At 32.5% G+C, this 13,758-nt stretch overlaps 1 protein-coding gene across 4 annotated transcripts in view; it reads left to right on the top strand.

The window, feature by feature from the left end:
- Positions 1 to 2,589, top strand: part of LOC100940831 (complement factor H-related protein 2-like) — a 24,166-nt gene extending 21,577 nt beyond the window's left edge. For all 4 annotated transcript variants that reach the window (XM_023514544.1, XM_023514545.1, XM_012806677.2 and 1 more), the window contains one exon: positions 2,373 to 2,589. In XM_023514544.1, the coding sequence (XP_023370312.1) occupies positions 2,373 to 2,569 (197 nt within the window). In that variant the 3' untranslated portion in view covers positions 2,570 to 2,589. The remainder of the gene's footprint in view (positions 1 to 2,372) is intronic.
- Positions 2,590 to 13,758: the final 11,169 nt, after the last annotated feature.

The raw sequence follows: 13,758 nt of genomic DNA, 5'->3' as shown, positions 1-13,758 counted from the left end.
CTCTATGAAGTGAAAGTGAAGAAGGAAGTGAAGAAGTGAAGAGGAAAGGATCAGTTTCCCTGAGGAGAGAAAGAGGCTGAAGTCTGAGCACACACTGCCTTTTATATGCTCACCAGTTTTCCCACCTTTCTCCTGGCAGGATTGGTTGCCCTTTGCTACTTTTTGGGGTGACTGACAGGTTAGAGTTATATAACAGGTAACAGCACGTTAGTTATTTATCGTTTTCAGATACTACGGATGTGTCTTGCCCTCAGGAAAGCTCCACTCATGCTATGCTAATTAGAAGGTAATGAGCCCTGGGTCAAAGGTCACGATGTACTCATTATTGTGTAGGTTCCCACCGGGGAGCAGTTTCTAGTCACAATTTGGTTCCTAGCTACAATTCCCTCCCCACTCTCTTTCCTTAGCCTTTTCCTTGCCGCTTCTTCTTCTTCTTCTTCTTCTTCTTTTTTTTTTTGTAGAGACAGAGTCTCACTTTATCACCCTGGGTAGAGAGCTGTGGTGTCACAGCTCACAGCACCCTCCAACTCCTGGGCTTAGGCGATTCTCTTGCCTCAGCCTCCTCGAGGAGCTGGGACTACAGCGCCCCCTGAGCCACAGGTGCCGCCCACCTGGCCGCCTCTTTACCCTCTGCTCGACCTAACAACAGGACAGTACACCAAACCTTAGTTATAGTTCCCTCTTTACGTGTCCACTGCTGTAGAAAATCCTATCTACATCTAAAAACATGGGGCACGACTGAAAGGGAAAATGAAAATCCTCAAGAAAACCTCTAAAAATGAATAGCTCAGAATTATCTCCAAACTAGGTTTCATAAAATAGTAACTGTCTCCAAACTAGGTTTCATAAAATAGTAAGTGTTAAGTTTCAAAGATAAATTCTGAGTCTTAAGTTTGATTGACTGGGAGACAGAAAATCCTAAGACATGTTTTCCAGCAAAGTGTTACCTTTTCTGAGAATTAAGAGCAGCAAAGGATTATAATTATTTAATGGCATGAAATCAGTTCTGCAGCAGAGGCATGATTTTATTTTCGATTTTCAAACCTAAAGAAGCAAAGTGCATTCAAACAGAGCATCATAGGGAAAAAGACAGTGTCCTGTAACATACTACATAAATGCATGGTATATATTAAAGCAATGAGTGAAAAATTTCCCTCCAGGAGTAAATTTAAATAAGTTCTGGAAAATATGTTTGGAGAAGTACTTAAAGTTCAGATAATGTATATTTTTGAATGTTAACGTTCCAAAAATGTACTTAAGATCCCCAAAAACCTTTTGGATTTCAGAAATCACATGTTGTATTTTAAGAAGTTTATTTAGGTTAGAGTTTGAAGGATGTATTAAAATATGATTTTGGAAGGTTTCTGAAGAGATACTAATATCAGTAAAGGTTAGATTTGAACGCAAAATGCTTCAGTCAAAAAGAAGTCAATAGTATATTCAAAAATTAAAATTCTTATCATGTAAGAATTTCTACTATGCAATAGCAACTCAATGGAAATATAGACCATGGCTCAAACATGATATTATTAAATGAAAATATTACTTATTGTCACATTGCAATAGCAATAAACAAGAAGCGTCCTAATGTCTGTAAGAGAGAAAACTTCTGTGGGAGGTCACACTATTTCACTGATTTTACAGCTGAGGGCACAGTGAGGAAGAGTAATTTGTTCAAGATCATGTAGAGATTCTCGTTCACTCTGTGAGCTTATCCATGCAGTGACGAACCTCTCTTTACCATAGAAAATAGATGATAGAGATAGATTAAACATAGATACAGAGATATACATAGGTATGTTATAGTTTCATTTTAATAGATGACTACCTTTTAGAAAGATTATGGCTTCTTATACTTCTCTTTCTACATTGTGGGTATAAAAGAAAATATAAATTTAAGTTTCAACACGGAAAATATGACAAAATTTGAAGTGTTTGTCTTCACTGATAACAGTTGAATGGAGAAAGAAGGATGAAAACCTGTGACCCCAGTACACATAATACCATAATCTTCCTTGATAAGATGTCACTGGTGTGGATCCCACATGCCTCAGGGAAGAAGAGCCCAGGCTCTGGAAAGAGATTGCCAGGGTCAACATTCATGGCCCCCACCTGGTGGGCTGTGTGACCTTGGAGAAGTGTATCTGAATTTCTTTTTACCTCAGTTTCCTAGTATATGAAATAGGAAGAGTTGCATGAGGGAGAAGTTGTAAAATTTAAAGAGTAAAATGCTGAAAACAGTATGTGGTACAAGTTAGTAAGTATTAGCTATTTTGATTACTTTGTCATTTTATTTTATCCTAAAATATTCATGAAGAGGCAGTTTGTATGAGTTCAAAAAGGGAAGATGATTAATTTTTTTTTACTTTCAGATCCATGTGTAATAACTGAACGAAAGCTGAATAAAAATAACATACAGTTAAAATGGAAAAGTGACACAAAACATTATGCCAAAACAGAGGATGTCATTGAATTTGCATGTAAACCGGGATATAAGGCACAGACAGCAGTGCAATCATTTCGCGCAGTGTGTCGGGAGGGGCTGGTGGAATACCCCAGATGTGAATAAACAGGCTCTATTCCCCTACACATGGTGCCATCTTCTGTTTCTCACTCCCACTGACTCAAAACTGACAAACATGATGTCTGATGTTTTTCTGATCTCTATTGTATTTCAAATAAAAATGATAGAATAGTTTCAAGTTATAATTAAATGTCTTCTCAAAAATACCTTAAAATAAACCAAATTATTCATTATAAATGTACCAAAATGACTAGTTACCACTGTTTGACACTGGACTACTTATCTGTAAATTAAAAAATATAGGAGCAGTGACAACTATATGGTTTTCTGTATGTTGTATAGTACACTGAGATATCAAAGAAAAAATAAGTGAGTTTAGAATTTATTTGAGGAAGTAATACTATCATAAAGTTAGATATTAAATAGTAAATGAAAATAAACAGTTTCCCTTATTGTCACCATGGTCCTTTAGATGAAGTTATTCAAAGTTTTGTCAAAGTGTTTCTTGTTAAACACTGGCATTAGATCTTTATTGTGATTCAGAGGAAATAATACTGGAAAAGGCAAACTGGCATCATTTTCCTAGGGGGATATGGAGACATGTGAACTGTATGTATTAACTTGAGCAATATTGACACTTCAGAATGTTGAGAATCCCTATTTAAAGAAATAACTACTTCTCATAGTCAAGTCCACATTTATGTTTTTCAATAAAAATGTTTTCAAGTTTTTTTAAGTATGGTTTTTATTTTTCTTAAGTTTTGCTTAGGAATTTTTTTGTCCTTTCTTTTATACATAAGCTTTTCACTCTCGTCTGTTCTATACTTGATTTTTTTTATATACAAGAAGGGGATTTTAAAAATTGCATATCCCTGATAACAAACTTAAATTTCTATTGACTTTAAAAACTCCCCTTCTTTCAGTTGGCATGTGGTTAGCATAAGAAGAAAAGAAAACAACTCTTTTCCCCCAACATATTTTCACAGGTTATAGAGGAAAAACTATAAACATTTCTTTTTTTTTTTTGAGACGGAGTTTCACTTTGTCACCCTCGGTAGAGTGCTATAGTGTCATAGCTCACAGCAACCTCCAGTTCTTGGGCTTAGGTGATTCTCTTACCTCAGCCTCCCGAGTAGCTGGGACTACGGGCACCCACTACAATACCCACCTATTTTTTTGTTGCAGTTTGGTCAGTGTCGCGTTCGAACCTGCCACCCTCAGTATATGGGGCCAGCGCTCTACTCACTGAGCCACAGGCACCACCCAAAAAAGTATAAAATTTTTATAATGCCCAGTTCTATACTGAATGAGAGATATTATCAGAGAGGGCTTTGGAGATTAAAGCTAGGAATGATAAGACAGAAATAACTTTTTAAGACCTAAGAATGAGATAAACTATAGAATCTAAATAGGTTTTCATAGTTTGCAGAGGCTGAAGCATAAAAAGTAAAATTGTTTGGTTTTTTCCACCAATTTAGGTCCAATACATTAGCATGCATCATAAATACAATTTCAAAAAATAATTGCCTTAGTTTCTTAAGAAACTAAGTACCAAAATATATGGCAGGAAATTACAAGGAAAGGTGTTGAAGTACAGGTTATTGCACAAAGCAGAGGAACAACAAGCAATATTATCAGGAACATAAAAATAAAATGTGATGTGAAATAATCAGTGGGGATTGTTAAATAGTAGTGTAAGCATCAAGGAAATTGAATTAGTGTGACAAAGCATAAATTTGGTAAGTGCTATATGGTGAGTCTTCAAAGGGAAACCATATAGAAATAAGCGATTACAGAGATAATGATTAATCTGGACCAAGAACTATAAAAAATTAACCCCAGCAAAGAAATCAGACTAATGAGAACAAGAACAATCATTAAAGTATTCTTAGATTTATCTCTGGACAAATTTCCCTAATGTATAGCTAAACCTGGTCCCAGGCAAAGAGAAAGAGATCTCATAAATATACCTAGCCAATTTTTTAAAATTATAATTACAAGAGTCATGAACACATCATACAAATCTTTAAGGAGGAAAATTAAAATGGTTGAAAAGGAAATCTTTGGGGAAATAGAATGGTTCTTATCTTCATATTAAAATGTAAACAGTCATATACCCAGTGTGTTATTAATGAAGTCCAAAATACTACTTATTACAATGTTTCTGAATTTTTTTTTTTTTTTGTAGTTTTTGGCCAGGGCTTGGTTTGAACTTGCCACCTCCAGCATATGGGGCCCACGCCATACTCCTTTGAGTCACAGGCTGTTTCTGAATTTGTTTTTAAAAATCAATTCTATTAATAAATCCATTAAGACTCATTAAGCACCAAGACTTTTATACAGATAGGAAGTATTTGGAGGGTTTAAAAATATTACTATTACTAAATTATAAATTGTTAATTTATATTTATATTTATATTTATACTAAATATAAATTACTAAATTATAATTGTCAATTATAAATTGTTGGAAGCTATAATGCAAATACAAAATTTAGAATATGAAAATTTATAGAGAATATGCTGCTAATTTTGTAGAAAGAAATAGGGGACAAAGATTAGCAGGAAAAACATGACATTTTGATGTTTATCCCTTTCAGATTTCTTAAATTTTACAATTTTTACACTAAAGAAATCTAACTTTTCTAGTCAGAAAGTTTATGTCAGATTAAAAATAAGTAAAATATTAAGCCATGTATGCAAAGATTCCTAAAAATTCAGGTAAAATCAATATCTTTATATTATAATGTGTGAGTTCATACCAATGTCTTATGTCTTTGATTTTAATTAGAGCAAAGGCAAAAAGACATATTATAAAATAAAATGCAGATATGGTAAATAAACTCATTAAAACATTCTCAACAACTAGCTTGGTGCCGGTAGTTCAGTAGGCAGGGCACTGGGCATTGTGGCAGTCACCTGTAGTCCCAGCTACTTGGGAGGCTGAGGCAAGAGAATCGCTTAAGTCCAAGAGTATGAGTTTGCTGTGAGCTGTGATGCCATAGCACTGTACCAGGGGTAACATAGTAAGACTCTGTCTCAACAACAACAACAACAAAAAAAAAATATTTAAACTTAGATGTATATTTAGCATGCTAAAAATGAAAAAAAAAAAAATCACCTGAATTCTTTAGCTCATCGGTTCAAATGTTTTATGGCATTTTTTCTTTAAATGAAAAATTTTGATAATAGGAAATAAAATAACACAGAGAAATGACCCTTTTATGATGAACCTATGAAATATGCTTTACATTTTGAATTTTTTTTAATTTTAAGATAATACTTTATGACACACAAAAATATATAACTAATAAAGAAGCTTAAAATAAAAAGTGTTGAAGTTAATAAAATAATAGAATTTTTAAAATAATTTAATGTTTGTACTTTATGTATGAATAGGTAAATAATAAAGAAATGTTAAACAGAATATAGCTATAGGTCTTTGAAGGTTGATTTTTCTCTTTAAATAATTTTTTCAAGTTCAGTCTTCTTTATTAATAAACTAGTTGAAAACACTTTTTATTTTATCAAATGATATTTAAAATGAGACCTTAATTTCACAGTAATTGAACATAAATGATGAATAAAAATAAGTTAATACATTAGGTTGTCAGTGTTAAGACCCATTTACAATAATGATTCAGCCACAACGGTGAGTGAAAACAAAACTCTGGAAGCAAAGTCTGTTCTTCCGTTCACTGGGGAGGCTGGAGTGACATTGTTCCATCAAAAGGGAAATAATTTCCTTGGTCAGAGTATATTGACTTTAAGGTAATGGACTTCTAACATTCTTAGCTGAACAAAGTTCAAATACTTAGAACATGCTGGAATCTTTGTATGGATGAGCAAAATTACTTTTAGCCAAGTTTTATTATCCTAAACAAGAAAATATAGAGGAGCATCTAAAATCCAAGCATTGATTGGTTTTTTTTCTTCTTCTTTTTTAATTTTTTTTGAGTATTTTTTTTCAAATTAATATGAAGGTACAATTTTTAGGTCATGCTCATTGGTTAGTTTTCATAGAGAAGTTAAGGTATTGAATGTGGATAGGTGAAGTGATTGTGGGGTGGAAGACAAAGTTACTGTGACCTGGACTTCATTTGCATCTAACTGGTTCAGGAAAACCCACACTGTTTACAAGAAATATTTTTAAATAAAAAGTAGTATTTTGTGTTAATTTTGGACCCACTTCAGTTTTGTAACCACACAGAATTTCACAAATACATTTCAATTCAAAAACACTAAGTAATTTGAATGATCAATTCAAATAATTATTGTGAAATGCTGAAAAGTAATTTTTAATGACATTGCACAACTCTGTGAACCTTGATATTTATCAAAGAAAATCAGTAAACCAGCATTGCTGTAGGGCAATGAAATTGGATCAACTTTTATAACTGGCAATGGAGGCAGAATTCAAAGTAAAACAACTTGCATATATTTATTTACATATTATTAGGATATGCTTCTCTTAGTCACCATCTTTCTACTGATGCAGGTTTCTGGGCTGAGGGACAAGGTAAATTGAAGACAAAATTGAATAGTTCCCTTCTCAAATGTAGCTTTAGGTTATGTCTTTTTTTATGCATTTAATATTTTATATAAACAATAAATATGAATATTTTGAACTGTGTATCATTATTTTATCATTATTTTCATTATCATTATATTTAAATAATATGCTAAATATTATCTCATATTCATCTAGAAGGTAATTAAACAAAAGCAACATAGGAAAAGTAATTACATATATAAAATTACCTGTATATTATAAATATATAATACATATGATCATATATTATTCATTGTTTATAAAATATATTTCACATTTTTCTTCATATACATTATTTTTATTTCTTTGTTTATCATATTATATATTTATATATTGAAATTTATTTGTATATTATCTATATAGCATACTCATACAGAATATTCTATTTCTATGGAGGCAACACCAATTCTAAATTATTTTTATATTTTGCTATTGTGATATATGCACATATATATGAATATATATTTTATATTTATCAAAATCTAATTATAATTATATCTTGTGGTCTTTTTGTTTGGGGTGAGATTTTGCTTTTCTGGTTTGTATTTCTTTCTTGATTTTAAATTTTCTTCAAAGAAAATGAATTACATTTGTAATGAGAAAAATGAATAGTGATATAAAAAACTCACCCATGAAATAATATCCTAGTGGCCGGGTGCATTGTGGTGGGTGCCTGTAGTCCCAGCTACTTAGGAGGCTGAGGCAAGAGAATCTCTTAAGCCCTGGACTTTGAGGCTGCTGTGAGCTGTGACATCATGGCACTCTACCAAGGGAGACATGGTAAGATTCTGTCTCAAACAAACAAACAAACAAAACAGAAAAGAAAAGAAAAGAAAATAGAATATTCAATTTTGACAAAACATCTTTTTTTCCTTTGTGTAAATGCCTTATAGTGGAATTGCTGGATCAAAAAATAAGTCCACTTTTTGCTCTTTGAGATACCTCCATACTACCTTCCATAAAGGCTGTACTAATTTGCAATCCCATGAACAGTGAATGAATGTTTCTTTTCTCTGTATCCATGACAGCATCTGTTGCTTTGGAACTTTTTGATAGTAGCCATTCCCATTGGAGTTATGGGTTATCTCATTGTGGTTTTGATTTGCATTTCCCTGATGATTAGAGATACAGAGGATTTTTTTCATGTGTTTTTTGGCCATTAGACTAACTTTATTCTGTTCATGTCTTTTGGCCACTTGTAATGAGGTTTAATTTTTTCTTGCTTTAGTTCTAATTTGCTTTAGTTCTTTGCAGATTCTAGTTATTAGACCTTTATTGAATGTGTAGTATGCAAATATTTTTTTCCATTCCTTAGGTTGTCTATTTACTTTATTGATTATATCCCTAACTGTGCAGAAACATTTTAGTTTGATCAGGTCCCATTTGTTTATTTTTTGTTGTTGTTGCTATGATGGCAATTAAGGTCTACTTTATAAATTTTTTCCGTAGGACAATATCTGTAAAAGTTTTCCAAACTTTCTTCTAGAATTCTCTTATGTACTGGTATATAGGAAGTCTCTGTTCCTTCCACTCAGTTTTGCTGTGAATCTAACTATTCCTAAAAACAAAATCTAATAATGTCTCTAAATTTACAAACACAAAAAAAGTGGAGTATAAATGTATAAAGATTTCACACATATTCTAAATTGTTTTAACATATGTTGTACATAGAGTGCACAAATGTACGCAAAAGTATCTGCATACATATATACCATAGTCCCTTAGTAACCAACAAGGATTGGTTCCAGGACCCTCCTGATCCTCAGCAGATACAAAAATCCAAAGATGTTTTATATAAAATAGGATAGTATTTGCAGGTAGCCTATGCACAGTCTCCCATATACTTTAAATTATCTCTACATTACTCATTATACTGTTGTGAGCTCCTTTTCCCCCAGTTCCCCCTGCCTTCTCCCATTCCCCCACCCTATGGATAAACTCCTATTCACCCACTGTTTCCTGTTCCCTCGCCCTATGGGCTTTCCCACTTATGATCCCATGCTCTCCAGAATTCAGAGGCACAGAAAGTCTCAAGTTTCACAAAACCCCCAAGTTCTCAGTAGACGAAAAATGATGAAAAAGTCACCAAAGCTTGCTCAGATGAACAATGGTGGAAAACTCACCAAGACTTGATTAATTACTGTTGTATAACGGTAGACATTGTGATTTAAGATGTATGCATTGATCAATTATTGTTATGTAATCATACCCTTGTGATTTGAGATGTATCCATTGACAACAAAGCTATAACCCTGCCAATGGCAATGTTTCTCGCCTCCCCCCTCACTTGAGCAATGCAGAGAAACAGGTATAAAAGACAAAAACCCAGCACTTCGGGGCCCCTTGCCTTAGAACAATAGCCCCCTGCACAGGTGTGAATAAATCACCAATTAATAACATCTGAGTGGGTCTAGGTTTATTTTTTCATAACCCCAAAGTTATTTCAATACCTAACACAATGTAAATGGCATAATATGCATGATGCAATGGTACATTTCAAAACTATTAAAAAAAGAGTATAACTGTGATGGATGTGTTACTTAGTTCAATGTAAGCATTTCACATTGTTTATCAATTCAGTGCACTGAAACTCATACATGCATCAGTGTACACAGTTATGGTTTAATAAACAATATAAAATTTTTAAAAAAGTCTTACAGTGAAGATTGTTTTTAAATATTTATCTTTATTTAAATCTGTGTCTTCCAAAAATAAAAACCAAGAAAAAAATGAGTAAAGACCCAATTAACTCCTCAGCATAAGGTATATTAAAAAAAGAGACTTTCTCTAATTGTCTCAGCTATCTGTTCAGCACTTTTTCACTATGAAAGACATTTATTGATCCTGGAATCCTACAAAGTAGACATGTTTCTTAATTGTTTGTGTATGCTTTCAGTGAAAAATGAAAAAAAAAACATTTAAAAATGTAGCAATTTATATAATTAAAATTTCCTTCCCAGAAATCACAAAAATAAAAAATTGATATTATATAAAGTGGTCAGTTTCTATTTGTCTTATTTAAACATGTATTTGGATGAGTTCTCTCAATAAATCAAATAAATGATGTTTTTTAGATTCTAAAGGAAAATGTGGGCCCCTCCACCTATTGAAAATGGAGATATCACTTCATTCCCATTAACAGTATATGCTCCTTATTCAACAGTTAAATACCAGTGTCAGAACTTATATAAACTTCAGGGTAACAGGTCAATAACATGTAGGAATGGACAGTGGTCAGAACCACCAAAATGCCTGAGTAAGTACTTTCATATTCTCATGGATCATGGAAAAGTCTGTATATAAGTATCACATTTTGCTATTTATAATAGAATTCTCCCAAAGAAACACACAGCCATCCTGCTGAATGCTGCCTACCAAATATTTATATGTGAGAAATATAGTATAGAAAATTCTGTTTTATTTTTATACTTACTTTAAAACTTTATGTTGGCTATATATATATGTGTATATATATATATTATATATATGGTGTATTATGTGATGATCATATATATATATTCAATAATCCAATAAATTAACACATCCATCATTACCTGTAGGTACTATTATGCATATGTATATGTGTATGTGTTGTAAAGACACTTAAAATCTGCTCTCTTACCTAATTTCAAGTTAAAAATAAAGCATTATTAGCTATACACCATGCTATGCATTATCCCTACATTCATTCCTCTTGTTACTAAATGTTTGTACCATCTGACCAAGATTTTGTTCAAACAAAAACAGTGATGGTAGTTTAAAACATGCTAGGCTTTTTATGTAAGTGATATGAATTTTCTGTGATAACACCCAATATCACACATTAAACCAAGAATCTGATTTATATATCATTTACCATTTTAATTTTCATAAGATATTTTTATTTACAGTGTTGGTTTGGAAAGGGTTTTGAGAAAGCATTCCTGAACCATTATATAACATAGCTAAATGTTTTATGTTCATTTTTTTCTATTCTAGATCCATGAATAATATCAGAAGAAATCAAGGAAAAATATGACATAACATTAAGGTAGTGAGACAGAGGAAAGCTTTACTCCAAATCGGGTGAAGAAGTTGAATTTACATGTAAATTTGGATATCATCAAGCAACATCTCAACCATTTCAAACAATATGTCAGGATGGGAAAATGATATATCCTCATTGTAGGAAAGGCTATTTTTAGCTTTATTAAAATCCACACCTTTATAAGTTCTCAATTTTACATTTTAAGTATTGTTTAACTCATTTTTATTCATCAATAAGAATTTTAGCAATTTGAGATGATGTAATTACAATCTGAGAACTGTAATTAAACGGGCCACTTAAAAGGGCCAAATTAAAAATTAGCAAGCAAAACTGCTGTGTATTCAATTTGTGAAATATCTATGTCAGGAAATTATACACAGTTATGTTAGAGGCCATTATGTCTATTACCTTCCAAAATATCTCAAAGATAGCTTCTGAGGTTCTCTGCTGTCCAGTCAATGAAAAAGATGTTATTGTCTCTGTCTTTGAAATTGTATCACTTCTTAAAAACGAAAAAAACAACCTAAGTCATAACTTATATTAGCAATAAGATATGTCTTTAGTCATTATTAATGAATAAATTCACAAAAATGATGAAATGTATAAACTTTTACAAGACATCAGCCTAGCAGACTTAAAAATCAAACTAATCATAAAGAGGAATTAAAGTTTGTGTATATTGCTATTGCAACACTGACATACAAAGTAATAAAAATCCTCTATCAGTTGTAAACACATCCACATATGTGCACACAGAGACCTACACACACAGACACACAGAATACTCTGCAACCTGAATTAATACTTACCAAAATAAAGTTGGCAGGGAATGCAATGAAATAAGTGAAATTCTACTTTGTATTCGTTGATGATAAGACTTAAGAGTTATTACTTAACTCCTTTACATACACTAGTGTTCTCTGATTTTCTAATTTTAACATGTATCATTTTTGAATCACTGGAAATATTTGTTTTAAAATAAAGATGCCTATAAAGAAGGCAATGCAAATTGAGAGCTCTAAAGACCTCAATGGTCATGATCTTAATGTTGAATTACATTTTTAAAAGTTTTGGTTAGAAGAGTTTTGAAAATTTCAATAATGAGATTGTAAAGTGTAATTTTTATATCTATTCAACAGAATTGGTTAAAATCATTTTGACCAAAAACATCTTCAATTTATAAAAGATGTTAATCTTTCATGTGAAAATCAGTGTAAATAATAAGATTAAAGTATTTTAGTGTAAGTTTTTTTTTTATTGCAGAAGAAACTTGTTTACTAAAGCTGTCCCCATGTTAGTGATCCTTTTAGATAAATTGGTTGAGCTGAAAAAAAAAATCAGATTTCACAAATTCAAAGGATATTTGTTATAATTATCAAGGTATCTTTGCAGTTATATTAACACTTGTGAATACATTTATAGCACATTTGGGCCACTGTAATCAATTACAGTTAAGTGAGTGGTTTATGAAAAACAGAAATTTATTTCACAGAGTTGTAGAGGCCTGGATGTCCAAGATTAAGATCCTAGCTGAACTGACATCTGGTAAGGGCTCTCTATTTCATAGATGGTGCCTTCTCCTTACATCCCCAGAACATGGGCAGGATTTTGGAGTTCCATGAGTATTTTTTTTTTTTTTTTTTGAGACAGAGTCTCAAGCTGTCAGCCTAGGTAGAGTGCCATGCATCACAGCTCACAGCAATCTCCAACTCTTGGGCTTAAGCAATTCTCTTCTCTCAGCCTCCCAAGTAGCTGGGACTGCATGTGCCTGACACTACACCTGGATATTTTGTTGTTGTTGTTTTTGTAGTTGTCATTGTTGTTTTGTGGGCCCAGGCTGGATTCAAAGTCGCCAGCTCTGGTGTATATGGCTGGCACCCTAGGCACTTGAGCTACAAGTGCTGAGTCTCCATGAGTATTTTTTAAATAAAAGCACTAATCCAGTCAACAAGGGTGAAATACTGATGAACTAATCACCAATAAAGGCCTTACTTGCTACAGAATATCACCATAATGATGATTAAGATGTTACATACGAAATTTAAAGGGACAGTAACATTCAGACCAAAGCACAGCATAAGGTTAAAAAAAGATATTCTGACAAATGAAAACTGAAAGAAAATAGGCAGAAGCTATATTGCTATATTCACATCAGACAAAACATGATCTAAGTCAAAACTGATAGAATCTTGTGATAAAGGAGTTACTTCATCAAGAAGCTATAACAATACAAATATATATGCACCCATCATGGGAGCCAATAAAACATACAAAACAAATATTAAGAAATCTGAAGGGATAAATGGCAAACCAAAAATAGTAGGGGATTTTAATATGTCACTTTTAACAATGAATAGATTATCTAGATTCTAGACAGAAATCAGTAAGCAAATATTGGGCTCGAAGTTTATGTTAGACCAAATGGACCAAACAGACATATGCAGAACATGGCATCCATCAGCAATAAAATACATATTCTTCTTAGGCCTGCTAAAGGAACAGTCTCCAGGATAGAGTATTATATATTAAGTCACAAAACTAGTCTTAAAACTTTTTAAAAGAGGAAGCACCTGTGGCTCAAAGGAGTAGGGCACTGGCCCCATATACTGGAGGTGAGGGGTTCAAACCGAGCCCTGGCCAAATACTGCAAAAAAAA

The sequence above is a fragment of the Otolemur garnettii genome, unplaced genomic scaffold (assembly GCF_000181295.1).
Source record: "Otolemur garnettii isolate 467f Iridium unplaced genomic scaffold, OtoGar3 scaffold00055, whole genome shotgun sequence".
NCBI classification, from domain to species: Eukaryota; Metazoa; Chordata; class Mammalia; order Primates; family Galagidae; genus Otolemur; species Otolemur garnettii.
This window is presented reverse-complemented; position numbering and strand designations above follow the sequence as displayed.